Below are 27998 nucleotides of genomic sequence, written 5' to 3'. Positions count from 1 at the left end.
TGTCCTGTCCCCTTGTACCCCGATGCCATCAGGGGTCAGTGTGCACCAGTGTCCACCAGGGCCTTCTATTTCCAGGGGACTGATGTCCCAGGCCATCGAATCCCTTTGTCCTTTGCCTCGGGGCAGGAGAGCTTCTCCTCAGCTCCCGTCTACGTGGCCTCAGAGCTCACCACGGCCACCACAGGGACAAGGATGCCCAGCCACGTCCCGAAGAAAAGGTGCCCAGTCCCCCCTCAACCCCCTCTTTTCCCTTTTTCTCATCGGGTACGACGTGATACGGCCCGGAGCATCTCCCGTTAGTTTGGGTCATCCGCCTGGTTGTGTCCCCGCTCAACCGCTGGCACAACCCCCATCTGGTCACCAGGGGACGAGTGAGAAACGGAGAAGACCTTGAGCGCTGCCAACGCTCTTCAGCCCCAGCGCTGCGTCACCAACGGCGTCGCGGTCAGGAATCCTGAACACCGCATCGTGCTGGGCTGCGAGCGAGAAAATCAACCCAAGCCCAGCCAAAACCAGCCCAGCCCTCTGTTAGGGTTTGAGAAAACCCATAATAATTCATCGTCGTTCAGACAATTGTTCTATCACCCCATGACCCTTCCCCACCTGGAAAGCGGAACCGGAAAAAAATGAGGAAACCCGAGGGTTGAAATATAAGCAGATTTAATAGAAGATGACCAAATAATTAGCGATAATACTAAAGAACCAGTATTAATCCCGATATTAATATCAGAGATAAAAGAATCAGCCGATTCTACCAGCAGGAAGGCGTGCGCTCACAGCAGGGGACAGCGAAGGGGGGACACGGGGAGGCTTTGGGAGGAAGGGAAGGGTCAGGGATCCGGCACCAGGACGACGAGTTCTCTGCACCACCGCCAGGGAGGGAAAGAGAGGGAACTGCACAGCAAACTTCCTAATTTATATCGAACGTGACGTTCACGGTATGAAACAACCCTGTTGGCCAGCCTGGGTCAGTGCCCGGGTCGGGCTCCTCCTCATCCTCGCACCTGGCAAAGCTCGGAAACACCGAGACCTTGAACCCCACAGAGCCTAGCGGCCTATAAAGTAAATATTTTCACGAATTCAGACACTAGAATCTTCTAAAAGCGCAGTTTTCCCCAGCATTAGAAGAGAAATTAGCCCCGTGTCGCTCAACCCAGGCCACCCTCGAGCCGAGGCTGGGAGAGCGGCACCGGGAGAGGAGGCACAGCCCGAGGGAGGGGGGGGACCAGCGTTTACTGAGCACGCCAGGAATCGTGCACAGGCAGAAAAAAAATCAGTTACAACCTCAAAACAAAAACATCGCTGATAACTGCATCGCTCAAAATTTGAAAGAATCGGCAAATAGGAAGTGGGAAGAAGACCCGGCACCACAGTGGGGCTGGGCGGGGGCGGCGGGACAAGCTCTCTCTGCAGGCAGCCCCCGGCCTCCCCCAGCTCCTCTCTGCCTCCAGCCGCGGCCAGGGCAGGGGCCGCATCCAGCCACGCGCCGGCCCCTCGTCCAGCGCTCAGGCGGTGACCCCTGCAGGGACGGGAGGAACAGACAGTGTCACCCAGGGCCACCTCCCTCTCCCCAACCCTCCGCTCTGGGCGTCTCGGTGCCCCCCTCCCGCAGCCCGGGGTTGCTGTGGGGGGAGCACGGAGAGCTGGGGCCGCCCCGTCCGTCCCCACGCCGTACCTGTGCCCGTGCTGCCAGACCCACTGTCGGTGCCTGCGAGAGAGAAACAGCCGTGAGCTGCCAGCCCCGGGCTCGCTACGGGCACGGGGCATGTGCCAGGAGCCGGCCGGGAGCCACGGCCGCGCTGCAGCCACCGGGAGAGGAGGATGGTGCCGCGAGCACCGGGGGGGACACACGACCTCTTCCGTACGTCCCCGCTACGGGGCTGCAACGAGGGGCGGCACAGGGAGGATGGGGGTCGGGAAATGCCGGCAGCGGCCAGAAACCGGAGCCACGAGACCCCCCCGGCACTGGGCAGCGGCTGGAGCCGGACCGGCCCCCGCTACTCACTTGACGCCATGCCGTAGCCCGCCTTCTTCTTCCCTGCAGAGAGAGAGAGGCATCAGCATCCACCGCGCTTCCCCAACAGCCTCGGGGGCTCCCCAGAGCACAGGGGCTCGTGCCCACAGACCCCCCTGGCCCTGCCTTCCTCCCGCACCCCTCTGCCTCACCGGCCCCGATGCTTTACCCGACTTCTGCTTCCATACGACGAATCCACAGATGCCAGCAACGGCCAGGACGGCAACGGCCACCCCCAGCACGATGGCCCACAGGTTGGACTCCGTCTCTGGGGGAGAGCAGCGCCGTGAGCAGGGGAAGGGCAACCACCCCGGCCCACCCCTCCACGTGCCCAAGGCCACCGGGCTCACCCCACGCGTAGAGGCCGGGCTCGGGCAGGCTGGCGTGCTCCACGCGGCACCGGTACTTGTCCTGCTCCCCCGGGCGGGCCTCGATGGAGGCCCAGGTGTAGTAGGTGCCGTCGCTGTTGGGCGCGACGCTGCCCCACTCCGTCTCCTGGTCCCTCACCTCGCCGTCCTTCAGCCAGCTGACGGTGATGGGCCGCGGGTAGAAGCCGTGAGCGCGGCAGCGCAAGGTCAGGATCCCGTGGGCCTCCCTCCCCGACACTCGGACCGCGGGGGGCTCTGGGGAGGGGGTGGCGGTGAGGGACGGCACACGCACCCGCGCTGGCCGCTCCCCAGCCTCCCCGTCTCGCCCTCACCTTTCCTCTCCAGCACGGCCCGCCCGTAGCTCACGTATTTCCTCAGCCACTCGATGCAGGTGTTCTTCAGGTACTGCTTCAACTGCTCAGCGACAGTCCCGTCCTCCTCCCACTTCCTCTTGGTGATTTGTGCCGCCGCGTCCGCCGCGGTGAACGTCATCGTGTCCATGTCCAAGGCAATGAAGTCCCTCCCGTCGTAGGCGCTCTGATAATACCCCCTGGTGCTACCGTCCTCCAGGAGGTCACAGCCATGCATGAGCTGCCGCGTGTGAGCCCCTGGAACGCGACCAGGAGCCGGGGCTGAGGGGCTGCTGCAGCCCGGGGCCCGCAGTGGGGCACAGACCCCCCGGCAGCACCCCCCACCCCAGCCCTGGGTGAGCCCATCGGGCACCGGCACCAGGGCTGCCCCCCGTCCTGCCCGGGGCCCACAGCACTCGGGGTGTCACCCAGAGCCGTGACGCAGACCCCCGGCACCCACGGCGTGGCTGGGCTGGCACCCAGCCCCACGGCACCCTGGGACAGCGAGGGGCTGGGATGGGTCTTGAAGGCCGTGGGGGGCACAAGGAGACGGGATGGGGCTGGGGGAGCCCCTCTGGCTGTGGGATGGGGGCCCTGAGCACCGTGGGGAGGGCAAGGGGCTGGGACACTGTTGGGGGGGGGGAGCCCCTCTGCTTCTGGGGGTCTCATCTGCTGTGGGGACAGTGAGGGGCTGGGACGTGGTGGCCAGGAGCCTCCCAGTTCTGGGATGGGGGCTTTGGGCACTTAGGGGTGGGGGTGGAGTGGCCAGAAGCACTTCCCCCCCCATCTCTGGGACAGGGGCTCCCAAGCACTGTGGGGCAGGGACAGGGCAGCCGCCACCCCCTCGGGCTGGGGGACAGAGTGGCTGGGAGGAGCCCTGTGACAATGACATCGGGCAGGGAAGGGCCGGCACCAGCCGGGGCGGCAGCGTGGGGCAGGGCAGGATCGGGGCCGGGCGGGGGGGAAGACAGGAGGGGGGACTCTCCCAGCCCCACCGAGCCCCAGCCCAGCCCACACTCACTCCCGCTCTGGTTGTAGCGGCTCCGCGCTGTCTCCAGGTTCACGCGGTTAATCTGCTGATTGCCCTGCCCGATCTGGGTGTTCCTGTCCCAGAACTGGGGGTCCACAGCCCCCCTCACCCAGTCCGCCCTGGGCACTACTCTCCCCGGCTCGCTGTCGTAGCGCGAGATGACGTTCCCGTCCACGTACCCCACAGACACGAACTGGGGCACCCCCGGGCTGGGCTCCGACACGGCAACATGAAAGTAGCGCAGGGAGTGGGGCCCTGCGGGGACACGGGGGGTGGTGAGAGGTGGGGGGCAACGGGGCTCGTGGGGGGGGGGTGTGACAGGGATGAGGGTGCCCAGGGTGCCGGGGTGGGCAGCGGGGCTGGGTGGGGGGTCTCAGGGCAGCAGATCGGGGGGTGGGGGGCAGGGTCAGGGGGGATGGGACTGGTGGGGGGATGTTGGGGAGCCCGGTGTGTCCAGGAGGGGGGGTCCTGGTTCCCGGAGAGCCTGGGAGCTCCCGGTATCAAGGAGAAGGGGGGCTAGGGATGGAAGACTTGGGGTGCCCAGGAAGGGGGGGCTCAGGGGGGTCCCGCTGTCAAGGGCGGCAGATCCAGGGGATGCTCCGGGGGACCAGGAAGGGGGTCCGGGCACCCGGGAAAGGGGGTTCCAGAGCATCCGGCGGGGTCCTGGGAAGGGGGATGTGGGGGGGAAGAGGGTCTGGGGGGAGGATGCAGTGGTCGGAAAGGGAGGTCCAGGGGGGTTCCTGTGCCCGGGGGGTGTTCCCGGTGCATGGGAACGGGTGTCCAGGGGGGTCCCTGTGGCCAAGAATGGAGCAGGGATTGAGGGGGAGGGGAAGGGGGGGTTCCTGATGGCAAGAAAAAGGGGTTCAGGGGGGTCCCGGTGCCCAGGGATAAAGGGGTGTCAAGGGGGGGTTCCCTGTGCCCAAAGAAGAGGGTCCAGGGGGGGTTCGGTGCCCAGGGAACGACGGGGGTGAAGGAAGGTGGGTCCCGGTGCCACCAAAAGGGTGTTCAGGGGCGTCCCTGTGCCCGGGGATTGAGGGGCGTTAAAGGGGGGGTCCCAGTACCCAGGGAATGGGGCACCGGTGCCCGGGGAAGGGGTGTCCAGGGGGGTCTCAGTGCCCAGGGAAGGAGGGGGGTGAAAGGGGGGGTTCCCGGTGCCCAAAGAAGGGGGTCCAGGGGGGTCTCGGTGCCCAGGGAAGGAGGGGGGTGAAGGAAGGCGGGGGGGGGGGGGGGGGGGGGGGGCGGAGGGTGCCATGAAAAGGGTGTTCTGGGGCGTCCCTGTGCCCGGGGATGGAGGGGGGTAAAGGGGGGGTCCCGGTGCCCGGAGAAGCGGTGTCCAGGGGGTCTCGGTGCCCAGGGAAGGAGGGGGGTGAAAGGGGAGGTGTCCCGCTGCCAAGAAAAGTGGGTCCAGGGGGGTCCCGGTGCCCGGGGAACGGTTGTCCGGGGGGGGGGGGGGGGGGGGCGGGGGGGTAATCCCAGGGGCCAAGAAAGGAGGGGGAATGAAGGGGGTGGTGTGGGGGGGTAGGTGTCTCCCCGTGCCAAGAAAAGGGGGTCCAGGAGGGTCCCGGTGCCCAAGGGTAGGGGGGGGGGTTAAGGGGAGGTTTCCCGGTGCCCAAAGAACGGGCGCCCAGGGGGGTCCCGGTGCCCGGGGATGGAGGGGGATCAGGAGGGGGGGTCCCGGGTCCCCGCTCACCGCCCGCCGCCCCGCCGAGGACCCCCAACAGCAGCAGGAGCCGCTCCAGCGCCCGGCCCGGCCCCATCGCGATGCTCCGCTCCGCTCTGCGACAGCCCCGAGTCCGCGCGGGATACACCGCTCCCGCCACGCCCCCAGGCCCCGCGATTGGCGCCGCCACCCACCGCCCGCCAATGGCAGCCCGAGCTGCCTCGGACGTCACCGGGCGCCAGGCAGATCCCGGCTCCGCAGGTTGGAACCGAAAGCGAAAGGGCCGGAGGCAGCGCGGGGGGGGGGGGGAAGGGGAATCCCGGGAACGCCAACCCCCGCCCGGGACCTTCGCCCCGGGACTTCCACGGGGCAGCCTCGCCCTCAGCCCCCCCCGGGACCCTCCTCAGGGCCCGACACCCCCCCGCACCCCCGCTCTGCCCGTGTCCCCCCGCCCCGGGGTCGCCGCTGGGGCCCCACAGCCCCAGAAACGCCCCCCCCCCGGCCCCGGTCTTGTCCCCGGGCCCCCAGTGTCCTGTCCGGCCCCGGGGGAGACCTCGGTGTCCCGCACCCCACGGTTCTCCGGGGGCTGGTTTGGCACCCAGTGTCCCCCCTTCCCTGCGCCCCTCGCCCCGCTCATCCCGCTCCCGCCGTCCCCCACGCTGACGTCCCCGACGCCCTCACGCCCGGTGGGTCTGGAGGGATCACGGCACGGTCGGGGCTGGAAGGGACCTTTCAGATCGTCGAGTCCAACCCCCCAACCTCACGCCGCCAAAACCGCCACCAACCCCCGTCCCTGAGCACCGCGTCTACACGCCTTGTGAATAACTCCAGGGATGGCGACTCAACCCCTTCCCCGGGCAGCCCGGTCCTGGGCTTAATAACCCTTTCCATGAAGAAAATTTTTTCCCGATATCCAATCTAAACCTCCCCTGGCGCAACTCGAGGCCTTTTCCTCTCGTGCTATCGCTTGGGAGAAGAGACCGACCCCCTCCCCTGCTGCCCCCTCCTTCCAGGGAGCTGCGGAGAGCGAGAAGGTCTCCCCTCAGCCCCCGTTTCTCCGGGCTGAACCCCCCCAGCTCCCTCAGCCGCTCCTCACCACACTCGTGCTCCAGACCCTCACCAGCTCCGTCGCCCTTCTCCGGACACGCTCCAGCCCCTCAACGTCTTTCCTGGAGTGAGGGGCCCAAAACTGGACACAGCCCTCGAGGTGGGGCCTCCCCCGTGCCCAGGACAGGGGGACGGTCACTGCCCCGCTCCTGCTGGCCACACTATTGCTGACACAGGCCAACTTCCTCGGAGGAGGTCATCCATGAACATCGACCAGTTTTCTTGGGGCCCCCCCATGTTAAAAAGCTCCAAGATAAAGACGGCTTCGAAGAGCTGCACAAGAGAACTTGGCCAAGAGTGCTCTCACCCATACAAGTGGGTCTGCTGCGAGAAGAAACCAGACCAAACTGGGGGTTTGAGCTAGCGCCTACTTCTGCTGCCTTTCTGTCCCGCACCCACGCGCAAAACGCAAGGAAATCCATTTTGGAAACACCCTTCCCCCCAGGAACTTATCCCGAAGGATTCTTCCAAGCAGATCTTTGAAGAAGTCAAAGTGCTCTCCTGAAGTGCAGGGCTGTGACCTTGTCACCCTCCTTGTCCTCAGGATCCCGAACTCCACCATCTCATGGTCACCGCGACCCGGGTCACCTTTGACCTTCACGTCCCCAACGAGCCAATCCGCGGTGTGTACGAGCTCTGGCCACCCCCTGCCCAGGGACAAAATCTCCACCTTAATGAAGGGGTGACTGTAGACTCCAGGAGACCCTACAATAACACCCCCAGCACAGGGAGGTCTCTGATGGTGGTGTTACCAAAGCACATCCTGAAAACGTTATTAGTAATTATTACTGAAAGGCCTCATGTGCATTCCCATGGATAATGAGGATTCTCTCCTTGAATTTAGCAAACACGAGTTAATGAAGAGAACTCCTCATCGAGAGAGGCAAGTATCGTATCATTCTCGAGGAGGCGCATTGAATGTAAGGACCTTGAGGATGGTACTAATCTACACGGTTTTGAGAAGTTTAGCCAACTTGGCAGGAAAGTGAAAATTCTTAAGTGTCCTAAACTGAACTACCTTCATTATAATACTAAAAATTGCGTTCGTAGGTCAAGAAGAGCCTCGCCCAGGTGAAGACCCTTCCCTTGAGCATGCGTGGGAGCTGTAACTTGGTGGTGTTAATCGTGTGTATATATTACTAAACAATCAAATATAGGTGGGAGGTACTAACATTCTAAATATAGTCTCATATATTAATATAAATATTCTCATAATTTCACCTACCTAATACATAACTCCACCCAGGTTTACAGATTCATCAGGATGACCCAACAGCCTTTTCGCGCAGGCGTATTAAGTTTTGCTGCATCGGCAAAACACTTCCGCGCCAAGTGTGAGCTTCTCGGTGGTCGTTTGGGCGAGGAGACCCTTCCTCATTTTTAAGGTATTGAGTCATCTCAGGACAGTAAAAGTTTACTGTAAGTTTGCCAACTTCTTGAGCGTGATACGGATGTCCCTTGAAGCAGCCACAGCTCTGTCCTAATCGGTAGAGAATATACTCCACACATAAAAGAACCTTGAAGTGATTAACCACTTGTTACCCCGTCCTTGGTGAGGAGCGACTTCTGGCTGTCTCCTCGTTAACATCAGCTCAGTGACTATTTTCTCACACAGTAAGAAGGACAGTAATTAGCTATTTTCTCACACAGTAAAAAGGTTGGTGGTAGGAAACAAACACCGTTTTAGCTAGCATACGGCTATAAACAAAGCGGTCTCTCTTTGGCAACAGGCCGGGGCTCCGTCCCGTCGCTGCCCGCTCGCCCACAAGATGGCGGCGCAGCGCCCCCTTGCTCCCCTCACAGCGCCGCGCGGCCACCCCGCCTCCCTTCCGCTGCCCAATGGGACGGCGAGGAGCTCGGTGACGCCACGGGTCGCTGGGCAGAGCAGGGAGAAACGGCGGGAAGGGGCGGGGGTGCTGCCGCGGGGGCTGCCGGGATCGTGGCGGTTCGGCGGCGGGTGGGGCCGGGCCGCAGCGGGAGGACCCGACCCGGGACCGGGGCCGGGGCCGGGGCGGAGGGGGGTGTGTGTGTGTGTTACCGGATCCCGGGGTCCCGTTCCGGGTCTCTCCGCAGAGATGTTCTTCACCTGCGGCCCCAACGAGGCCATGGTGGTGTCGGGTGAGTCGGGGGCTTCCCCCGGACGCCTGGGTCCCCTCCACCCCGAGCCTCCTGGGTGTCCTGCCCCCCCCTGGACGCCTGGGTCCCCATAGGTACCCCCCCCCCCGCAAGGTGTCCTGGGTGCCCCCATGGTCATTTGGGTCCCCCCCACGCTCCCAGGACACCTGGGTTCCCCCCGGACGTGTGGGTCCCCATGGGTGCCCCCCCCCCAGTCAACTGGGTGTCCCCTTCCCGGACTCCTGGGTCCCCCGTAGGTGCCCCCCCACAGTCAACTGGGTGGGTGTCCCCTTCCCGGATGCCTGGGTCCCCCCCAGATGCCTGGGTCCCCATGGGTCCCCCCCCTTCCCCCCCCCCATGGTTAACTGCTTGTCCCCCTCCCGGATGCCTGGGTCCCTCCCGGACGTCTGGGTCCCCGTGGGTGTGTGTCCCCCCCCCCCATGGTTAACTGGGTGTCCCCCTCCCAGACGCCTGGGTTCCCCCCTCCGACGCCTGAGTCGTGTCCCCCCCCCCCCCCAAATGCCTGGGCCCCTCCTGGATGCCTGGGTCCCCATGGGTGCCCCCCCCATGGTTAACTGGGTGTCCCCTTCCCAGATGCCTGGGTCTTCCCCCCCCGGACACCTGGGTCCCCCATAGGTGCCCCCCCATAGTCAACTGGGTGGGTGTCCCCTTCCTGGACACCTGGGTCCCCCCCCTCTGACGCCTGAGTCGTGCGTCATCATCGTCGTCCCCGGCCCCCCCCGGCCCCCCCGGATGCCCGGGACCCTCCTGGACGCCTGGGTCCCCATAGGTGCCCCCCCATTGTCATCTGGGTGTGTGTCCCCTTCCCGGATGCCTGGGTCCCCATGGATGCCCCCCCCCCCATAGCCAACTGGATGTCCCCCTCCCGGACGCCTGGGTCCCCCCCAGACGCCTGGGTCCCCATGGGTGTGTGTGTCCCCCCCAGCCATGGTTAACTGGGTGTCGTCGTCCCGTCCCCCCCCAGACACCTGGGTCCCCCACTCAAGGTCTCTGTCCCCACAGGTTTCTGCCGCAGCCCCCCCGTGATGGTGGCCGGGGGGCGGGTGCTGGTGGTGCCGTGTCTGCAGCAGATCCAGCGGTGAGGGGGACAGGGGGACAGGGTGGGGACAGGGGGACAGGGTGGGGACAGGGAGGGGACAGGGGGGACAGGGTGGCAGGAGGGTGGGGGGGTGACGCAGGACCTGGGGGGGGGTGGGCAAAGGAGGGCCATGAGGGTGACATGGGGGTGCAGTGTTACACGAGAGGGAATATGGGGGACAGGAGGGGACACCGGGTGACTCCTGTTGTGTGTGTCGTCCCCCCCCCCCCGTCCCCCCCAGGATCTCCCTGAACACCCTCACCCTCAACGTGCGCAGTGAGAAGGTGTACACCCGCCACGGCGTCCCCATCTCCGTCACCGGCATCGCCCAGGTACCTGTCACCCCCCCACACTCCATGTCACCCCCCCCCCCCCCACCTTGTCATCCACCTTCCTCTTCCCCTCCCCCGCCCCGTTTCCCTACAGCGGCCCCCAGCAGGGCGGGCGCAGCCCCTTTTAAGGGGGGTAAGGCGGTGGGGCCCACCAGCTCTTGGGCGGGGCCCCCTTAAAACGGTCATGTCATGCTGCAGCGTGGCTGGGGGGGGTGGGGGGCGCGCCCTTAAAAGGGCTCGTTTCCGTGGGCCGCACCGTAGCCCTTAAAAGGGGCTTGGTAGAAGGGTGTCTCGTCCCCTCTCAGTGGATGGGGACGGGGTGTTATTTAAAAAGGGCTTGTTCTGGTGGGGCCCACCCCCCATTTAAAGGGGCAGCGTCGTTTTAAAATCTCCGTACCCCCCCCTTCCCCCCTCAAGGAATGACGTTTCCTTCAAAAAGCATCACTGGGGCGGGGGGCGGCATCCTCTTAAAAGAGGGGTGTTGTGATGCCCCCCCCCCCCCCCCCCCCCATCTGGGACCTTTTTTGGGAGGGAGAGAGCAGCGTTCTCTTAAAAAGGTGTCATTATTAGCTCCCCCCCCCAAAAAAACCTTCTGGAAGGGGTAGCGGCGTCTTGAAAAGCTCTTGTCATGGCGCCCCCCCCCCCCCCAATATCTGGGGGGGGGGGTTGTAGGGTGTGGCAGCCTTTTAAAAGGGCTCTGCCATGGCAGAGTCGCACCTTTCTTGCTCTTAAAGGGGTCACGCTGTGTTGGTGGGCCCCCCCCCCGGGGTGGGGGGCGAGCGCGCGAGAGGTGTTTGCGAGACCGTGGTGTGTTTCCCTGGTTGCGGTGGGGGGGGGGGGGGGTGTGTGTTGGGGAACAGGTGAAGATCCAGGGGCAGAACAAGGAGATGCTGGCGGCCGCCTGCCAGATGTTCCTGGGCAAGTCGGAGAGCGAGATCGCCCAGATCGCCCTGGAGACCCTGGAGGGCCACCAGCGCGCCATCATGGCCCACATGACGGTGGAGGTGAGGAGAGGGCGGGGGCCAGACGTGCCCCTTGGGGATGGGCCACCCCCCTGCCGCGAGGAATTCCCTTTTGGAACCCCCCCAATTCCCTCTGAGCCCCACCCCCGCTACAAGCCACACCCCTTTTAATAAGCTCCACCCCATGGAAGCTCCACCCCCCAACGAGGGCCCCACCCCACTAGGCCACGCCCCTTTGCTAAAGCCCCACCAATGGGACCCCCACTTCCCCGGGCTCCACCCCTCGGCCAATGAAGCCATGCCCCCCCCTTGCCCCTTGGGCCAAGCCCTCCGCTGGTGGCCACGCCCCCTTTGGGAGGCCACGCCCACCCATGGCCACACCCACCCTAAGCCCCTCCCTCCCTGTGCCCCGCCCCCCAGGAGATCTACAAGGACCGGCAGAAGTTCTCGGAGCAGGTTTTCAATGTGGCCTCCTCCGACCTGGTGAACATGGGCATCAGCGTGGTCAGCTACACCCTGAAGGACATCCACGATGACCAGGTGGCACCTGGGGAGGGGACAGAGAGGGGACGGGGTGGGGACAAGGGTGTCAACATGGTCACCTGCACCCTGGGGGATATCCACGATGACCAGGTGGCACCTGGGGAGGGGACAGAGAGGGGACAGGGAGGGGACAAGGGCGTCAACGTGGTCACCTGCACCCTGGGGGATATCCACGATGAGCAGGTGGCACCTGGGGAGGGGACAGAGAGGGGACGGGGTGGGGACAAGGGTGTCAACATGGTCACCTGCACCCTGGGGGATATCCACGATGAGCAGGTGGCACCTGGGGAGGGGACAGAGAGGGGACAGGGAGGGGACAAGGGCGTCAACGTGGTCACCTGCACCCTGGGGGATATCCACGATGAGCAGGTGGCACCTGGGGAAGGACAGAGGGGGGACACAAGGGGACACAGTAGGAACAAGGACGCCAACGTGGTCAACTACGCTGTGAAGGACATCCACGATGACCAGGTGGCACCTGGGGAGGGAACAGAGGGGGGACAGGGTGAGGTCAAGAGCGTCAGCGTGGTCACCTACACCCTGGTGGATATCTGTGATGACCAGGTGGCACCTGGGGAAGGACAGAGGGGGGACACAAGGGGACACAGTAGGAACAAGGATGTCAACGCGGTCAGCTACGCTCTGGAGGACATCCATGATGACCAGGTGGCACCTGGGGAGGGAACAGAGGGGGGACAGGGTGAGGTCAAGAGCGTCAGCGTGGTCACCTACATCCTGGTGGATATCTATGATGACCAGGTGGCACCTGGGGAAGGACAGAGGGGGGACACAAGGGGACACAGTAGGAACAAGGATGTCAACGTGGTCAACTACGCTCTGAAGGACATCCATGATGACTAGGTGACACCAGGGATAGGACAGAAAGGGGACAGAGTGGGGACAAGAGTGGGGACAAGAGCATCGACATGGTCAGCTACGCTCTGAAGGGCATCCACGATGACCAGGTGGCACCAGGGGGGCAACAGAGGAGGGACACAAGGGGACACGATACGAACAAAGGTGTTAACGTGGTCAGCTACACACTGAAGGATATTTGTCATGACCAGGTGGCAACTGGGGAGAGGACAGAGGGGGGACAGGGTAGGGACAAGGGTGTCAGCGGGGTCACCTACACCCTGAGGGATACCTGTGATGAGCAGGTGGCACCAGAAGGGGGACAGGGTGGGGACAAGGGCGTCAACCTGGTCGTTTATGCTCTGAAGAATATCCCCAACGACCAGGGAGCACTGAGGGGATGACAGAGGGGGGACAGGGTGGGGACCAGGGTGTCAAGATGGTTAGTTCTACCCTGAAGGACGTCTACGATGGCCAGGTGGCACCAGGGACATGGGGACGCAGAGGGGACGTAGACATCAGTGTTGTCAGCGGCGCTGGTGACACGGGGATACAAAATACTGTGGGCCTGGGGACGACGATCCAGGGACGGGGACAATGACCTGGGGATGAAGCTGACACAAAAAAGGGTTGTGGGGGGGACAGAGAGAGGGACGTAGCGATGGAGACGTTGGGACAGAGACAGAGGAACAGCGTTTTGGGGACAGTGGCACGGGGGTGGGGACGCTGGCTGAAGGACTGGGACGCTGTCCCAGGGTGGGAACGGGGCCACCAGGGTGGGGACAGGCCGTGGGGACATCCAGAGAGGGACGGGGCTGTCCTCAGGGCCACCAGCGTTCGTTGGGGCAGGGACGGCCGCGGTCGGGGTGGGACAGGGGGTGTGACACCGTCCCCGTGTCCCCGTCCCCAGGACTACCTGCACTCGCTGGGGAAGGGCCGCACGGCGCAGGTCCAGCGCGACGCCCGCGTCGGGGAGGCCGAGGCCAAGCGGGACGCTGGCATCCGCGTGAGCTGTCACCTTTGTCACCTCCGTCACCTCCGGCTCTCCCTGGCATCCCGTGTGTGCCCACGTCCCCCCCCCGGTTCCTCGCTGAGGTCTCCACGTCCCCCCCCCCCAGCATCCTCCTCATGCGCTCCCAGTGTCACCACCGAGGTCCCCATCCGTCTCCGTGTCCCCCTCCAATGTCCCTGGGCCCCTCAGTCTCCCCGTGTCCCTCCACGCCACCCCAACCCCCGGTGTCCCCATGTGTCCCCCGTCAATGTCCCCATGTGTCCCCCCTCAATGTCCCCGTGCCTATGGTTTCCCAGTATCCCCCCCTGTCCCCTGGTGTCCCCCTGTCCTGCAGCGCTCCCCCGTGTCCCCCAGCATCCCCGTACCTCTCCGTCCCACGGTGTCACCGTGTCCCCCTTCAACGTCCCCATGCCTGCGGTTTCCCACTATTCCCCCTGTCCCTGGTGTCCCCCCGTCCTGCAGCCTTCCCCCATGTCCCCCCGTGTCCCCACGCCTCTCCAGTCCCACGTCGTCACCACGTCCTTCCTCAGCCCCCGCCCCGTGTCCCCCATCTCCTTTCATCACCTCCCAGCGCACCCCCCCCACCCCACGGTGTCCCCCTTTCCCTCGGTGTCCCCCATGTCCCCCTTGTCCCCGCAGGAGGCACGAGCCCGCCAGGAGCAGGTGTCGGCGCAGCTGCTGAGCGAGACGGCCATGGCGCAGGCCCAGCGCGACTTCCAGGTGCAGCAGGCCCTGTGCGACGCCGCCGTCAGCGCCCGCAAGGCCCAGGCTGACCTGGCCTACCAGCTCCAGGTACGCTGGACACCTGCGTGTCCCCTTCCCGGGGCGTTTGGGACCCCTCTTGGCCCCCCCCCCCCCACACCTGGGTCCCTCCTTGACGTGGTCCCGGACACCTTGGACACCTGGGTTTGTGTCCCCTGGGATGTGGGGGACCCCTCCTGGGTCACCTGGGCTTCCCACACACATCTGGGTCCCTCCTTGGTGGGGTTTTGGACACCTGGGTCCCCTCCCCAGGACACTCAGGCCTCCCCCCCGCCCCGCACACCCCCACGGTGCCTGGGTCCCCCCCCAGATGCTGGGTCCCCCCCCCCCCCAGACACCTGGGTCCCCCCCCAGACACTCGGGTTCCCAGGACTCATGGGTCTCCCCAGCACCTTGGTCCCCCCAAAACACCTGGGTCCCCCCTGACAATCCCCATGGGTGCCTGGGTTCTCCACCTGGGTGTCCCGTCCCCCCCCCACCGATGTTGGGGTCCCCCCCAGACACCTGGGTGCCGTCGTGGGGCTGAGGGGTGCCGTGGGCGCAGGTGGCGAGGACGAAGCAGCAGATCGAGGAGCAGCGGGCGCAGGTGCTGGTGGTGGAGCGGGCGCAGCAGGCGCAGCTGCAGGAGCACGAGATCGGCCGCCGCGAGCGGGAGCTGGAGGCCACCGTCCGCAAACCCGCCGAGGCCGAGCGCTACCGCCTCGAGCGCCTGGCCGAGGCCCAGCGGTGAGCCCCTGCCCCTTCCCCGCCCCCAGCTGGTGGGCCCCACCTCCTTGGGTGAAGCCATGCCCCCTTTAAGGGAAGCCACGCCCCTTTAGGAGGAGCCGCACCCCATCTAGCAAGCCACAACCCCACCATGGTGGGCCCCACCACCTTGCATGAAGCCATGCCCCTTTTAAGAGAAACCATGTCCCTTTGAGGGTAGCCACATCCCCATTCTGGTGGGTGTCACCTGCTTGGGTGAAGCCACGCCCCCTTTAAGGGAAGCCACGCCCCTTTAAAGAGGAGCCACACCCTGTCTACCAAGCCACAACCCCATTCTGGTGGGCCCCACCCCCTTGGGTGAAGCCACGCCTCCTTTAAGGGAAGCCATGCCCCTTTAAAGAGGAGCCACACCCCATCTCCTAAACCACACCCCCCCCATGGTGGGCCCCACCGCCTTGGTGAAGCCGTGCCCCCTTTAAAAGCAGCCCCGTGCTTTAAAAGGGCAGTGTGACCCTCCCTGCTGGGGTCCCACCACTCTGACATCGTGCCCTTTTTAAGGGTGGTGGGGCCCTTTGAAAGGGAGCCCCGCCCCCTTCCAATAAGCCCCACCCCCGTGTTGGCGGGCCCCACCACGTTGGAAAGCCGCGGCCCGTTTAAGGGCAGGTTGCCGCTTTAAAAGGACCCCCCCCCCCTTGTAGGCCACGCCCCCTTCGTCAGGCCGCACCCCTCCAGGCCACGCCCCCTTCTTAAGCCCCGCCCCCCCGCAGGTCGCAGGTGATGATGCAGGCGGAGGCCGAGGCCGAAGCCATGAGGGTGAGTCGGGGGGACCCGGGGTGGGGAGGGGGGGGGACAGGGGACCCTGGTGTCCGGGGGACCCAAGCGTTTGGGCAGGGGGGTGACAAGGGGCGCAGGTGTCCAGGCAGGGGGTGACAAGGGGACACAGTCACCTGGGGGGGACACAGGGTCCAGGAGGGGGATGAGAGGGGGACACAGGTCGTCCCAGGGGACCCTGGTGTCCAGGGTTGGCGGGGGGGGGGGGGGGGGGTGACAGGGGACCCTGGTGTCTGGGAATGGGGGGTGACGGGGGACCCCGGTGGCCGGGTGGGGGTGACAGGGGACCCAGGTGTCCAGGGATGGGGGGTGACAGGGGACCCTGGTGTCTGGGTGGGGGTGACAGGGGACCCTGGTGTCCAGGGGACGCAGGTGTTTGGGCAGGGGGTGACAGGGGACCCAGGCATCTGGGGGACATGGGGTCTGGGTGGGGGTGATGGGGGACGCTGGTGTCCAGGAAGGGGGGGTTAGAGGGGACCCTGGTGTCAGGCTGGGGGTGACAAGGGACCCAGGTGTCTGGGTGGGGGTGACGGGGGACCCAGGCATCAGGGAAAGGGGGGTCGTGGGGGGACCCTGGTGTCCGGGAAGGAGGGGTGACAGGGGACCCTGGGCAGGGGGTGGCAGGGGACCCAGGCATCCAGGGGACCCAGGTGTCCAGGCCAGGGGTGAGAGGGGACCCTGGTGGCCGGGTGGGGGTGAGAGGGGACCCAGGTGTCCAGGGGACCCAGGTATCCAGGAATGGGGGGTGACGGGGGACCCTGGTGTCTGGGTGGGGGTGACAAGGGACCCAGGCAGCCAGGAAGGGGGGGTGACAGGGGACCCAGGTGTCCTGGGGACCCAGGTATCCAGGAATGGGGGGGGTGACAGGGGACCCAAGCGTCTGGGGGACCCTGGTGTCCAGGAATGGGGGGTGACAGGGGACACTGGCTTCCAGGAAAGTGGCGGGGGGGGGCGGGGGGGGGTGACAGGGGACCCAGGTATCTGGGAAGGGGGGGTGACAGGGGACCCTGGTGTCCAGGGTGGGGGGGTCACAGCCATCCGGGTGGGGGTGACGGGTGGTGGTGGTGGGAGGGGGGGGGGGGGTTGGACCCTGGGGTGTGTGTGTGGGGGGGGGGGGGTGGGTGGTCCCCAGGCGTGCGGGGGGGGGACCCAGGCGTGTCCCGCAGGTGACGGGGGCGGCGCGGGCGGCGGCGGTGGCCGCCCGGGCGCGGGCGGAGGCGGCGCAGACGGCGGCGAAGGCGGAGGCTTTCGGGCAGTACCAGGAGGCCGCCGTCGTCGACATGGTGCTGCAGCGGCTCCCCCAGGTATTTCGGGGCGACCCCCCCCCCCCCCTTCCCCCCCCCTTCCCCCCCCTTCTCTGGGGGGTGGAGGCGCTTTGGGGCGGGGGGGGGGGTCCCTACAAGGTAGCCAGGGGGTCTCAGGGGGGTGTTTCCAGGGTCCCCAAGGGGTATTTTGGGGTCCCACAGGATATTTTGGGGTTTCTCCTATGGGGGGGGGGGGGTGTCCCCATGGGGGGAGGACCCACGGGGACAGGGAGCATCTGGGGGTCCCTATGGGGACCCATCTATGGGGTCCCTAGGGAGCATCTGGGGGTGTCGGGGGGGGTATCGCAGGGGTCCCTGTGGGGTATTTTGGGGTCTCCCCCATGGATTTGGGGGTGCTTTCCAGGGGGTGGGGGCAGTTTGGGGGCATCCCAGGGCAGATCTGGGGGGGGGGGGGGGGTCCCTGGGGGTATTTGGGGTCCCCCTCAAGGGGGTCTCAGCGGTGCCCCAGGGGTATTTTGGGGCCCCTCCATGGATTTGGGGGTCCCTCCTATGGGGTGGGGGCGGTTTGGGGGGGGGGGTCTCGGGGTGGGGATTTGAGGTTCCTTTTGGGGTATCCAGAGCCCAAAGATTTGGGGGCCACAGATTTGGGGGGGGGGGGTCCCAGGGAGGATTTGGGGGTGCCGTGGGTAGATTTTGGGGTGAAACATGGGGGTTTGGGGCAAAAGGAAGCACAGGGCAATTCAGGGGGGGCACGGGCAGATTTTGGGGTGAAACGGGGTGATTTTGGAACAGGTGACAAAGGTGGGGGGGGGGATTTTGGGGTGCCCCAGGTGGATTTTGGGGTGAGATGTGGGGATTTTGGGGTGCCCTGGGCCGATTTTTGGGGCGAAAGAGGCCGTTTTTGGGGAGCAGGTGGCAGAGGCGGTGGCGCAGCCGCTGCTGGGGGCGCGACGGGTGACGTTGGTGGCCGGTGGCTCCGGTGACATCGGGGTGTCGCGGCTCCCGGGGGAGATCCTGGACGTCGTCACCCGCCTGCCAGCCGCCGTCGAGGCCCTGACGGGCGTCAGCGTCACCCAGGTCCGTCCGGACGCTTGGGGCCCCTTGGGGACAGGGGTGTCACATCTGGGTCCCCTGGGGGGGGGGGTGGGGGTGTCCTGGACGCCTGGGTCCCCTCGGGGACAGGGGTGTCACATCTGGGTCCCCTGGGGGGGGGTGTCCTGGACACTTGGGTCCCCTCGGGGACAGGGGTGTCACATTTGGGTCCCCTGTGGGGGGGTGTCCTGGACGCCTGGGTCCCCTCGGGGACAGGGGTGTCACATCTGGGTCCCCTGGGTCCCCTCGGGGACAGGGGTGTCACATCTGGGTCCCCTGTGGGGGGGGTGTCTTGGACGCCTGGGGCCCCTCGGGGACAGGGGTGTCACATCTGGGTCCCCTGGGGGGGGGTGTCTTGGACACTTGGGTCCCCTTGGGGACAGGGGTGTCACATCTGGGTCCCCTGGGGGGGGGTTGTCCTGGACGCCTGGGTCCCCTCGGGGACAGGGGTGTCACATCTGGGTCCCCTGGCGGGGGGGGGGGTGTCCTGGATGCCTGGGTCCACTCGGGGACAGGGGTGTCACATCTGGGTCCCCTGGGGGGGGTGTCCTGGACGCCTGGGTCCCCTCGGGGACAGGGGTGTCACATCTGGGTCCCCTGGGGGGGGCACCTGGCCATGGAGGTCACTTGGGTGGGTGGGGACACCTCTGTCCCCTGGGTGTGGGGACACCGGAACGTCCCTGGGGAGACCGAGGGTGTCCCTTGGCAGGGGGGACACACACACAGAGGACACTGGGGTCCCCAGGGTGGGGGGGGGACGGGGGGGACACACGTGGGTCCTCTCCTCAGTCCCCAATGTGTCCCCACAGGCCGCTCAGAAGAAGTCCGAGTGCCAGGCCTGAGCCAGTGCCACCGTGTCCCCCAAGTGCCACTACACGCTGGTGCCACCCCGCCTGGGGGGGGTGTCACCGCTCCCTGGAGCCCTGTCCCCGTGGTGCCACCACCCCCCGGAGCCCCCCCCCCACCCCCCCAGTCTTGCCGAAGTGCCACCACCTCCCGGTGATGCTGCGTCCCCAGCGTGTGCCACCCTGCCTGCGAGGTGCCACCGCTGCCTGGAGTGCTGTGTCCCCCCCCCTGTCCCCGTCCCGCCCCCACCGAGAGTCCCCGTCTCGCCGAAGTGCCACCACCTCCCAGTGTTACGTCCCCCGCGGTGCCACCACCCCTGCGACGCCCCGGTGTCCCCAAAGTGCCACCCTCTGCGTGTGCTGCCATCCCCACCCACCCCTCAGGTCCCAAGGTGGGTGGGGGGGACACACACGTCCCCGCGTCCTGTCCCCGTGTCATTAAAACTGCTGCGTCCACAAGGGACAGAGCTGGGTCCCTTTGGGGGGGGGGGTTTGGGGACCCCCAGAGGGGACACTGGTGGCCCTAAGAGGGACAGGGGGACCCTGAACCTTAGAGGGGACGCCCACGGGACGGTGTGACACCCAGTGCAGGACTGGGGGGGGGGACATCAGAGGTGACACGGGGACTACAGCAGACCCCAAAGGGGGACACTGCACAAGTGGGGGCGGGGGGGGGACACAGGAGACCCCAGTGGGGACCCTAAAGGGGACAGAAAGGACATGGGGGGGGGGGGGGGAAGGTGACCTAGGGACCCCAAAGGGACCACGGGGACCCCCATGGGGACATCTAGGGGTGGAGGGACCCCCCCCCCCCCACGGGGACCCCAAGGGACAGGGGTGGGACCCTAAAGTGGGCCTGGAGGACCCCGGGGTGGGGGGCGCAACATGAGGACCCCCCCCCCCCCCAACCCCCCCAGGCCCTGGGGACAGGAAGGTGACAAGGGACAGGCGGTGGCTTTACATCCCGGGTTTATTCCTCGCCCGGGGGCGGCTTTTCAATATGAAAAAAAAAAAAAAAGAAAAAAAAAAAAAAGGAGGGTGGGGGGGGGGACACGAAAAAAAGCTTTAAAAGGGGAAAAAAAAAAATGAACCAAACCAGGATGGATTCGGGAGGGGACACGGAGGGGACACGGAGGGGACAGGAGAGCCCCCAGCTGGGGACAACGAGGGACGGGGCCACCCGGGAGCCCCCCCGCAGCTGGAGGGGTTGGTGGTTTTGGGTGGAAACGGGGGCGAATTGGTGCCCGGGGGCTGCAATAATTTAGTGGTGATGTCACCCCCGGCGGTGGGGGGGGGGGGGCGTGGGGACGAGGGGGGTGACACGGAGGGGACGGTGGCTCTGCAGTGACAGGGGCCATCTGGTGACAGTGACGACAGCAACGGGGTGGGGACTCTGGTGCCGAACGTGATTGTGAAGGACGGGGGCGCTCGGGTGACGATGACGAAGGGTGGGGACTCTTCACGAGGCAGGAGGAGGACTCCGGTGACGATGATGAAGGACAAGGGCTCTTCGGTGACCATGATGAAGGACGGGGTGGGACTCTGGTGACGATGAGGAAGGACTCTCGTGACCACGATGAGGGACGAGGACTTTCTGGTGACGATGACGCCGGTGAAGACCAAGGACTCTCCGAGAATGATGACAAAGGCTTCGGGCTCTCCGAGGATGACGATGACGAAGGCCAAGAGCGCTCCAGTGACAACGGTGAAGGCCGAGGGCTCTGCGGACAACCATGATGAAGGCCAAGAGCTTTCTGGTGACGATGGTGAAGACCAAGAGCTTTTCAGTGACAATGACGAAGGCCGAGGGCTTTCTGGTGACGACGGTGAAGGGCAACAGCTCTTTGGGGACGATGACGAAGGCCAAGAGCTCTCCGGTGACAATGACGAAGGCCAAGAGCTCTCCGAGGACCACACACTGAAGAACAAGGACTCTCTGAAGACGGTGACACGGGCTCTCCAATGACGATGACGATGGCCAAGTGCTTTCTGGTGACAGCAATGAAGACCAAGGGCTCTCCGAGGACACTGATGAAGGTCAAAGACAATGATGAAGACCAAGGGCTCTTTCGAGGACGCTGATGAAGACCAAGGACGATGAAGACCAAGGGCTCTTCGAGGACACTGCTGAAGGCTGAGGATGATGACGAAGGACAAGGACGATGCTGCTGAAGGCCGAGGGCTCTCCAAGCACAACTGTGGAAGGACGAGGGCTCTCCGAAGACGGCGGCGGCGAAGGACGAGGGCTCTCCGAGGACAACGCTGAAGGAACGAGGGCTCTCCGAGGATGAGGAAGATGGCAGCGAAGGGACTAGGATGACCAACCCTCAAGCCTCCTCTTCGGCCTCCTCACCGAAGTCCTCCTCCTCTTCGGCGGTGGCGTCCTGGTACTGCTGGTACTCGGAGACGAGGTCGTTCATGTTGCTCTCGGCCTCGGTGAACTCCATCTCGTCCATGCCCTCGCCCGTGTACCAGTGGAGGAAGGCTTTGCGCCGGAACATGGCCGTGAACTGCTCCGAGATCCTCTTGAAGAGCTCCTGGATGGCCGTGCTGTTGCCGATGAAGGTGACGGCCATCTTGAGACCCCGCGGCGGGATGTCGCACACGGCCGTCTTGACGTTGTTGGGGATCCACTCCACGAAGTACGAGCTGTTCTTGTTCTGCACGTTGAGCATCTGCTCGTCCACCTCCTTCATGGACATGCGGCCTCGGAAGACGGCGGCCACCGTGAGGTAACGGCCGTGACGGGGGTCGCAGGCGGCCATCATGTTTTTGGCGTCGAAGACCTGCTGGGTGAGCTCGGGGACGGTGAGGGCGCGGTACTGCTGGCTGCCGCGTGACGTCAAGGGGGCGAAGCCGGGCATGAAGAAGTGGAGGCGTGGGAAGGGCACCATGTTGACGGCCAACTTGCGGAGATCGGCGTTGAGTTGACCGGGGAAACGCAGGCAGGTGGTGACGCCGCTCATGGTGGCCGAGACGAGGTGGTTGAGGTCACCGTAGGTGGGCGTGGTCAGCTTCAGGGTGCGGAAGCAGATGTCGTAGAGGGCCTCGTTGTCGATGCAGTAGGTCTCGTCCGTGTTCTCCACCAGCTGGTGGACAGACAAGGTGGCGTTGTAGGGTTCCACCACCGTGTCGGACACCTTGGGGGACGGGACAACGCTGAAGGTGTTCATGATGCGGTCGGGATATTCCTCACGGATCTTGGAGATGAGGAGGGTCCCCATGCCGGAACCGGTGCCACCGCCCAGCGAGTGGGTCAACTGGAAGCCCTGCAGGCAGTCGCAGCTCTCCGCTTCCTTCCTCACCACGTCCAGGACCGAGTCCACCAGTTCGGCCCCCTCCGTGTAGTGGCCCTTGGCCCAGTTGTTGCCTGCGCCGCTCTGGCCTGGGGTGGGGACACGGTGGGGACATCACAGAGGGGCTCCCCAAGGGAAACTGAAGTCTTTGGGGACTTTGGCTGCTCACTTTGGGGGCTTTCAGGCCAACCTGGAGTACCCTGGAGACCTCCATCCCACCTCTGGGGACCTCCAAACCAACCTTGATCACCTCAAGGACCTTGATCCCACCCTTGAGGTCCTCCATCAACCTCCTTGGGAACGTCTATCCCAACCCTGGGGACCCTGAGCTCCTTGGGGACTTCTGTCATCCTCCATGGTGACTTCCAGCCCACCCTTGGGGACTTTATGGTCCTTGGAGATCTCCATCGCTCTCCCTGGGGACCCCCAGCCCATGCGTGGGGACTTTATGCTCCTTGGGGACATCCATCACTGTCTTTGAAGACACCTAGCCAGCCCTTGGGGACCTTCATGGCTCTTCTCACCTATCTCCAGTTCACCCTTGAGCTCCTTGGGGACCTCCATCAGCCTCCCTGGGGACGTCCATCCCAACCTGGGGACCCTGAGCTCCTTGGGGACCTTCATTACCCTCCATGGTGACTTCCAGCCCTCCCTTGGGGAGCCCTAGCCCATGCGTGGGGACTTCATGCTCCTTGGGGACACCCATCACTGTCTTTGGGGACATCTAGCAAACCCTTGGGGACACCAAGTGCCTTGGGGACCCTCATTGCTCTTCCTGCCTATATCCAGCCCACTCTCGAGGACCTTGGGGACCTCCATCACTCCACACCACCCTTGAGCACCCAGAGACCTCTGTCCAACCCCTGGGGACCTCCAGTCTGCAGCTGAGCTCCTTGGGGACCACCATCCCTCTACTTGGGGATCTCCAGCTGACCCTTCAAAACCTTAAGCTCCTTGGAGACCCCAAGCACCGCGGGGACCTTTTGTTACCCTTCTTGGGGACCTCTAGCCCACACCTGGGTACCTTAAGCTCCTCATGGACCTCCACCGTTCTCCTTAGGTATCTCCATGCCACCCATGGGCACCCTGAGCTCCTCAGAGACGCCCATCTCCCAGGGGACCCTCATAACCCTGACTTGGGGACCCCAGAAAACCCTCCGAGAAGCAAAGCAGGGGCAGCTCTGGGATGCAAGGGATGTGTCACTCCACCGGGAAGGGCATCCATGAGCAACCACCAGGAGCCCACGGGCCGCTACGCTGGGGACAGTGGGGACCAACTCTCCCACTCCATGGTGATTGTCACCTAAGGGCCACCACAAGGAGCCTCACAGCCACCAAAGGAAGAGAAATGCCACCCTGCCAGGATGGGTGCCCCCAGGTCACCCAGGAGGACGTGGCGGGGGGGGGATACAGGGGACCCCATGGGAGAGTGGGTGACACGGGGACTCACCAAAAACAAAGTTGTCCGGCCGGAAGATCTGCCCGAAGGGTCCTGAGCGCACGGAGTCCATGGTGCCCGGCTCCAGGTCCACCAAGATGGCTCTTGGCACATACTTACCCCCTGGGGACATCACCGTGTCACCAGGGGGGTGATGGTGACACCGCCACCCCACCCCCAAAACCCCCAGAAACCCCCCCAGAACCCGAGGAGGGTGGGGAATGGGTGAGCTGAGCGTGTTGGGTCTCAGGGGGGATGTGGCGGGGGGGGGGGGGGGGGGGGGGGGGGGTGATGGGGACAGCATGGGGGTGACAGGGTGACACCGTACCGGTGGCCTCGTTGTAGTAGACACTGATGCGGTCGAGCTGGAGGTCGCTGTCGCCGTGGTAGGTGCCGGTGGGGTCGATGCCGTGCTCGTCGCTGATCACCTCCCAGAACTGGGGACAGAGCGGCCACGGGGGGGGGTCAGAAAGGTTCTGCCCGCCCCCCACTCCCCACCCCCCGATGCCTGGGTCCCCTCCCTGAGCAGGGACTGGGTGACCGGATGCCTGGGTCCCTTTTTTGGGGGGGCAGGGGAAGGTCTGGGTCCCCTCCCTGAGCAGGGACTGGGTGACCCGGATGCCTGGGTCCCTTTTTTTGGGGGGCAGGGGATGGTCTGGGTCCCCCATTGGGGCTGCGGGGTGGGCAGGGCCAGTGCTGGGGTGGGAGGGGCTTATTTAGGGGGCGGAGCTTGGCCTGGGGTGTGGCCGAGGGGGCGGGGCCTGTAGGAGGGGGACACCTCATTGGACAAACCAACCCTGTGGGCTGAGCTTTGAACAGGAGCAGAATCTTATTGGAGGAGGCAGCCCGGGGGGGCGGGGCCTCGCAACTGCGGGGGAGACACAGCCCGAGGGCGGAGCCAAGACAGGCAGAACCAATCAGAGGGTGGGGATGGCCCAAGGGGGCGGAGACAACCAGGGAGGCGTGGCCAACCCCATAGGGGCGTGGTATCGTCACCCGCAGGGGCGTGGCCACACCTCCCCCTCCCCCTCCCCCTCCCCCCCCCCCGCCCTCCCAAAAAAAACGGCCGGGCGGGAACCGGAAACAGGGTTTGAATCGCGGAAAACGTTTAATTGCCCGAACACCCCAAATTTGCCTTTTTTCCCCCCCTAAAATACCCACCCCTCAAAAAAAAAAAGAAAAAAAAAAAAAACACAACAAAAAACCGCAAAGAAACTTAATTTCCCCCGAAATTTCCATTTTTCTGCCCCAAAATGCTGCGCGTGGGGGAGGGGCGGCGGGGGAACAAAGGGTGGGGGAGGGGCGGGCACCCTGAGGACCCCCAACGCCCCCCCCCAAGGTCACGGGGGGGGGGGGGGGGGGGGGGAGCAGGGCCACGCCCTGTGGGTGAAAAATGGGCAAAACCATCGAAATTCGGGGCTGAAGGTGGAGAAATGAGTTAAAAAGCGCCAATTTGGGTTAAAGAACGTCATTCTGGAGACGGAAAAATCCGCATGAACCAGGAGTTAAAAAATACAATTCACGGAATTCGGTAATTATTTTTTTTTTTTCTTCAAAAATCAATCCTGTTTCAGGGCAGAAAAAGGGCATTTTGTGGCTAAAAAATTTAATTATGGGCTAAAAAGTCCACGGGGCAGGGAGAATTAATTTTGGGCTGAAAAATTTCAGTTTTGGCACCGAAATGTGCTTTTTAGGACCAAAAAAGCCTCTCTGGTGGTGCTGCAGAAAAAAAAAGAGTAATTCTGCAGCAGGATGATCCTGTTTCGACGCTAAAAATCGCTATTATTGGGCTAAAACCACCATTCGGGGGCAGAAAAATGCTTTTTTTTGGTCTTGAAAAGCCTCTTTTTAGACATTTTGGAGAACAAAGATCCAATTCTGGGGCTGAAATCCTCCATTTTGGGGGTTGAAAACTGGGTGTGGAGAAACAAAGATCCTATTCTGGTGCCGAAAACGTCCATTTTGAGACCAAAAATCGCCCTTTGGGTGGGGAAAGCCCGATTTTGGTACTAGAACATTTATTCGGGGGTTGAAAAAAATCTTCAGGGGAGGGGAAAATCCTACAAAAATCCAGCCAAAAAAAAGAAAAAAAATTATATTCCGGCAGAGGAAAAGCCGATTCTTGAGGTCAAAACCACCCACGTCGGGGCTGAAACTGCCATTGTGTAGCAAAACCTCCGTTTTTGGGGTGAAAAACCCATCGATTTTGGAGGCCCTTCATATGCGGCAGAAAAAAAAATGGCATTTGGGAGCAGAAAAATGTTATTCTTGAGATGAGAACCTCCATTTTGGGGGTGGAAACCTCCATTTTGGGGGCAACACCCCCTGCCCCCCCCCCCCGTTTTAGCTGCGAAAAAAAAAATCTGCCCTCAACTAAAAAAAAAAAATCCTATTTGGGGCTGAAAAGCTCCTTTTTGGGTCCTCCAAACCCTATTTTGGAGGTGAAAAAAAAAAAAAAGACACCTGGGAACTGAAAACAACAATTCTGGGAACAAAGATCCCGCTCTGAGGCTGAAAACCTCCATTTTGGGGCTGGCAAACCCTCCTGGGGCAAAAAGCCACATTTTAATTGTGAAAAAAACCCCGTTTCAGGGTGAGGAAAAAAATCCTATTTTGGGTCTGAAAACCTCCATATCTCAATGCCAGAAAGTCTGTTGGGGGGGGGGGGGGGGGGGGAAACCCCCATTTTAGGGCTGAAAACTCAATTTCAGGGAACAAAGCTCTCATTTCGAGGCCGAAAACCTCCATGTTGGTGACGGAAACCCCCATTTCTGAGGCCAAACCCTTTAATTTTGGGGCTTAAAAACCTTTATTTTTTTACCCCTAAACCCTATTTTACGTCTGGAAAGGAAACTCCCTATTTCGGAGCACAAAGGTCCCCTTTTGGGGGCGAAAAACTTCCATTTTGTGGCCAAGAGCGCCTCCTGAGAGGCGGCACGCCCCTATTTCGGGGCTGAAAAACCCCATTTTGGGCTCAGAAAGCCTTTCTTTTTGGGGCGGGAAACCCTAATTTTGGGGCCGAAGACGCTGCGGGCGGCACGCCCCGATTTGGGGGCAGAAATCTTTATTTTGGGGCATAAGCCTCTTATTTAAAGCGGAAAGCGCCTATTTCGTGGACAAAATGCCTTAATAAGGGGTTACAAATTATATTTTTGGGGCCAAGACCGCCATTCTGGGGCTGAAAAAGCTGCAAGGGGCGGGACGGCGCGATTTTGAAGTAAAAATAGCGTAATTCCGGCTTTTAAAATATAGCTTGGGGAGGATGTGTGTGAAAATCTCTATTTTGAGGCTAATCCCCTTAATTCGGGGGCTTTAAGCCCCACTTTAAGGCGGAAAATTCCCGAATAGAGTCAAAAATAGGAATTTTGGGAACGAATATCGTGAAGGGGGAATTTAGGGGATAAAAAACTAGAAAAGATTTTTGTGGTGAAAAGTGCTATTTGAGGGCTGAAAAGCCGCATCCCTGCGCCGTCTCCCTCAGGCGCGGCGGGAAACCGCCATTTTGGGGCCGCGTGAGAAGAAGGGGGGGGGAGGGGCGGGGCGCCCCCATTTTGAGGCCGGAAACCTCCATTTTGGGGCCGAACCGCTTCGTTTGGAAGCCGGACCCCCCTTATTTCGAGGCCGCACTTTTCATTTCAGGCCCTCAGCGGGCGGGAAAGGCAAGATTTTAGGCTGAAATCGCCCCGATTCGGGTCCGCCTTTGTCTGAGCGCGCGGGGGGGGGGGCGGGGCTTCTTAAAAGGGGCCGCGCCGCGGTGGGAGGGAAGAAGGAGGGGGGGCCACCCGCCGGCCCGACGCCGCCCGCCCGCTGTTCACCTTGGCCCCGATCTGGTTGCCGCACTGGCCCGCCTGGATGTGGACGATCTCCCTCATGGTGGCGGCGCGGGTCGGGCTGGGCGCGGTGTCGGTTTCCGGAGCGGTGGGCCCCACCCGGTCTTGCTGGGCGAGTAGGTGGCGCGGCCCCTTTAAGGCGTGAGCGCTGTCGCTAGCGCGGCGGCGGCGACAATGGCGGCTCCCCCGGCCCCGCGGCGCCTCATATAGACAAAGAGGCGGCGGCCGGCCCCGCGCTCCCATTGGTCGGCGCCGCCCGCTCGCTGCGCTTCCATTGGTCGGCGCGGGCGGGAGTCCCCGCCCCCCGCTCTGCTCGCCCCGCCCCCTCGCCGGGTCCGCTCCGCCACCTTCTATATGGCTGGACGTGGGCGCTCTGCGCGCCGCGCTCTATGATAAGCACAGCCCGCCGCCGCGCTCGGAGGACCGTGCCCGCCCCTCTCTATGGTCCGCGCTGGACGGACGCGCGAGGCGCCCAATAGAAGCGGCC

At 63.8% G+C, this 27998-nt stretch overlaps 3 protein-coding genes across 3 annotated transcripts; 1 reads left to right on the top strand and 2 right to left on the bottom strand.

Annotated features, from left to right (window-relative positions):
• Nucleotides 1–643: 643 nt before the first annotated feature.
• Nucleotides 644–5610, bottom strand: LOC141735173 (class I histocompatibility antigen, F10 alpha chain-like). Its single transcript, XM_074567759.1, has 8 exons — nucleotides 5453–5610; nucleotides 3754–4017; nucleotides 2715–2990; nucleotides 2365–2637; nucleotides 2184–2282; nucleotides 2006–2038; nucleotides 1676–1708; nucleotides 644–1519 (listed from the first exon to the last, which is right to left on the bottom strand). The coding sequence occupies exons 1-8, from the start codon at nucleotides 5517–5519 to the stop codon at nucleotides 1506–1508; spliced, it is 1059 nt and encodes a 352-aa protein (XP_074423860.1). The 5' UTR covers nucleotides 5520–5610; the 3' UTR covers nucleotides 644–1505.
• Nucleotides 5611–8463: 2853 nt separating this feature from the next.
• FLOT1 (flotillin 1) lies at nucleotides 8464–19055 on the top strand. Its single transcript, XM_074567735.1, has 12 exons — nucleotides 8464–8647; nucleotides 9668–9743; nucleotides 9985–10075; nucleotides 10936–11079; nucleotides 11458–11577; nucleotides 13346–13441; nucleotides 14087–14239; nucleotides 14754–14935; nucleotides 15682–15727; nucleotides 16912–17049; nucleotides 17923–18087; nucleotides 18912–19055. Exons 1-12 carry the CDS (start codon nucleotides 8605–8607, stop codon nucleotides 18942–18944), a joined length of 1287 nt encoding a protein of 428 aa, XP_074423836.1. The 5' UTR covers nucleotides 8464–8604; the 3' UTR covers nucleotides 18945–19055.
• Nucleotides 19056–19898: 843 nt separating this feature from the next.
• LOC141735185 (tubulin beta chain) lies at nucleotides 19899–27706 on the bottom strand. Its single transcript, XM_074567782.1, has 4 exons — nucleotides 27497–27706; nucleotides 24010–24118; nucleotides 23694–23804; nucleotides 19899–22332 (listed from the first exon to the last, which is right to left on the bottom strand). The coding sequence occupies exons 1-4, from the start codon at nucleotides 27551–27553 to the stop codon at nucleotides 21275–21277; spliced, it is 1335 nt and encodes a 444-aa protein (XP_074423883.1). The 5' UTR covers nucleotides 27554–27706; the 3' UTR covers nucleotides 19899–21274.
• Between the last annotated feature and the right edge of the window lie 292 nt (nucleotides 27707–27998).

The sequence above is a fragment of the Larus michahellis genome, chromosome 29, assembly GCF_964199755.1.
Source record: "Larus michahellis chromosome 29, bLarMic1.1, whole genome shotgun sequence".
Taxonomy (NCBI): Eukaryota; Metazoa; Chordata; class Aves; order Charadriiformes; family Laridae; genus Larus; species Larus michahellis.
Note: the sequence above shows the minus strand (reverse complement) of the source record. Positions and strands in the feature narration are given on the sequence as shown.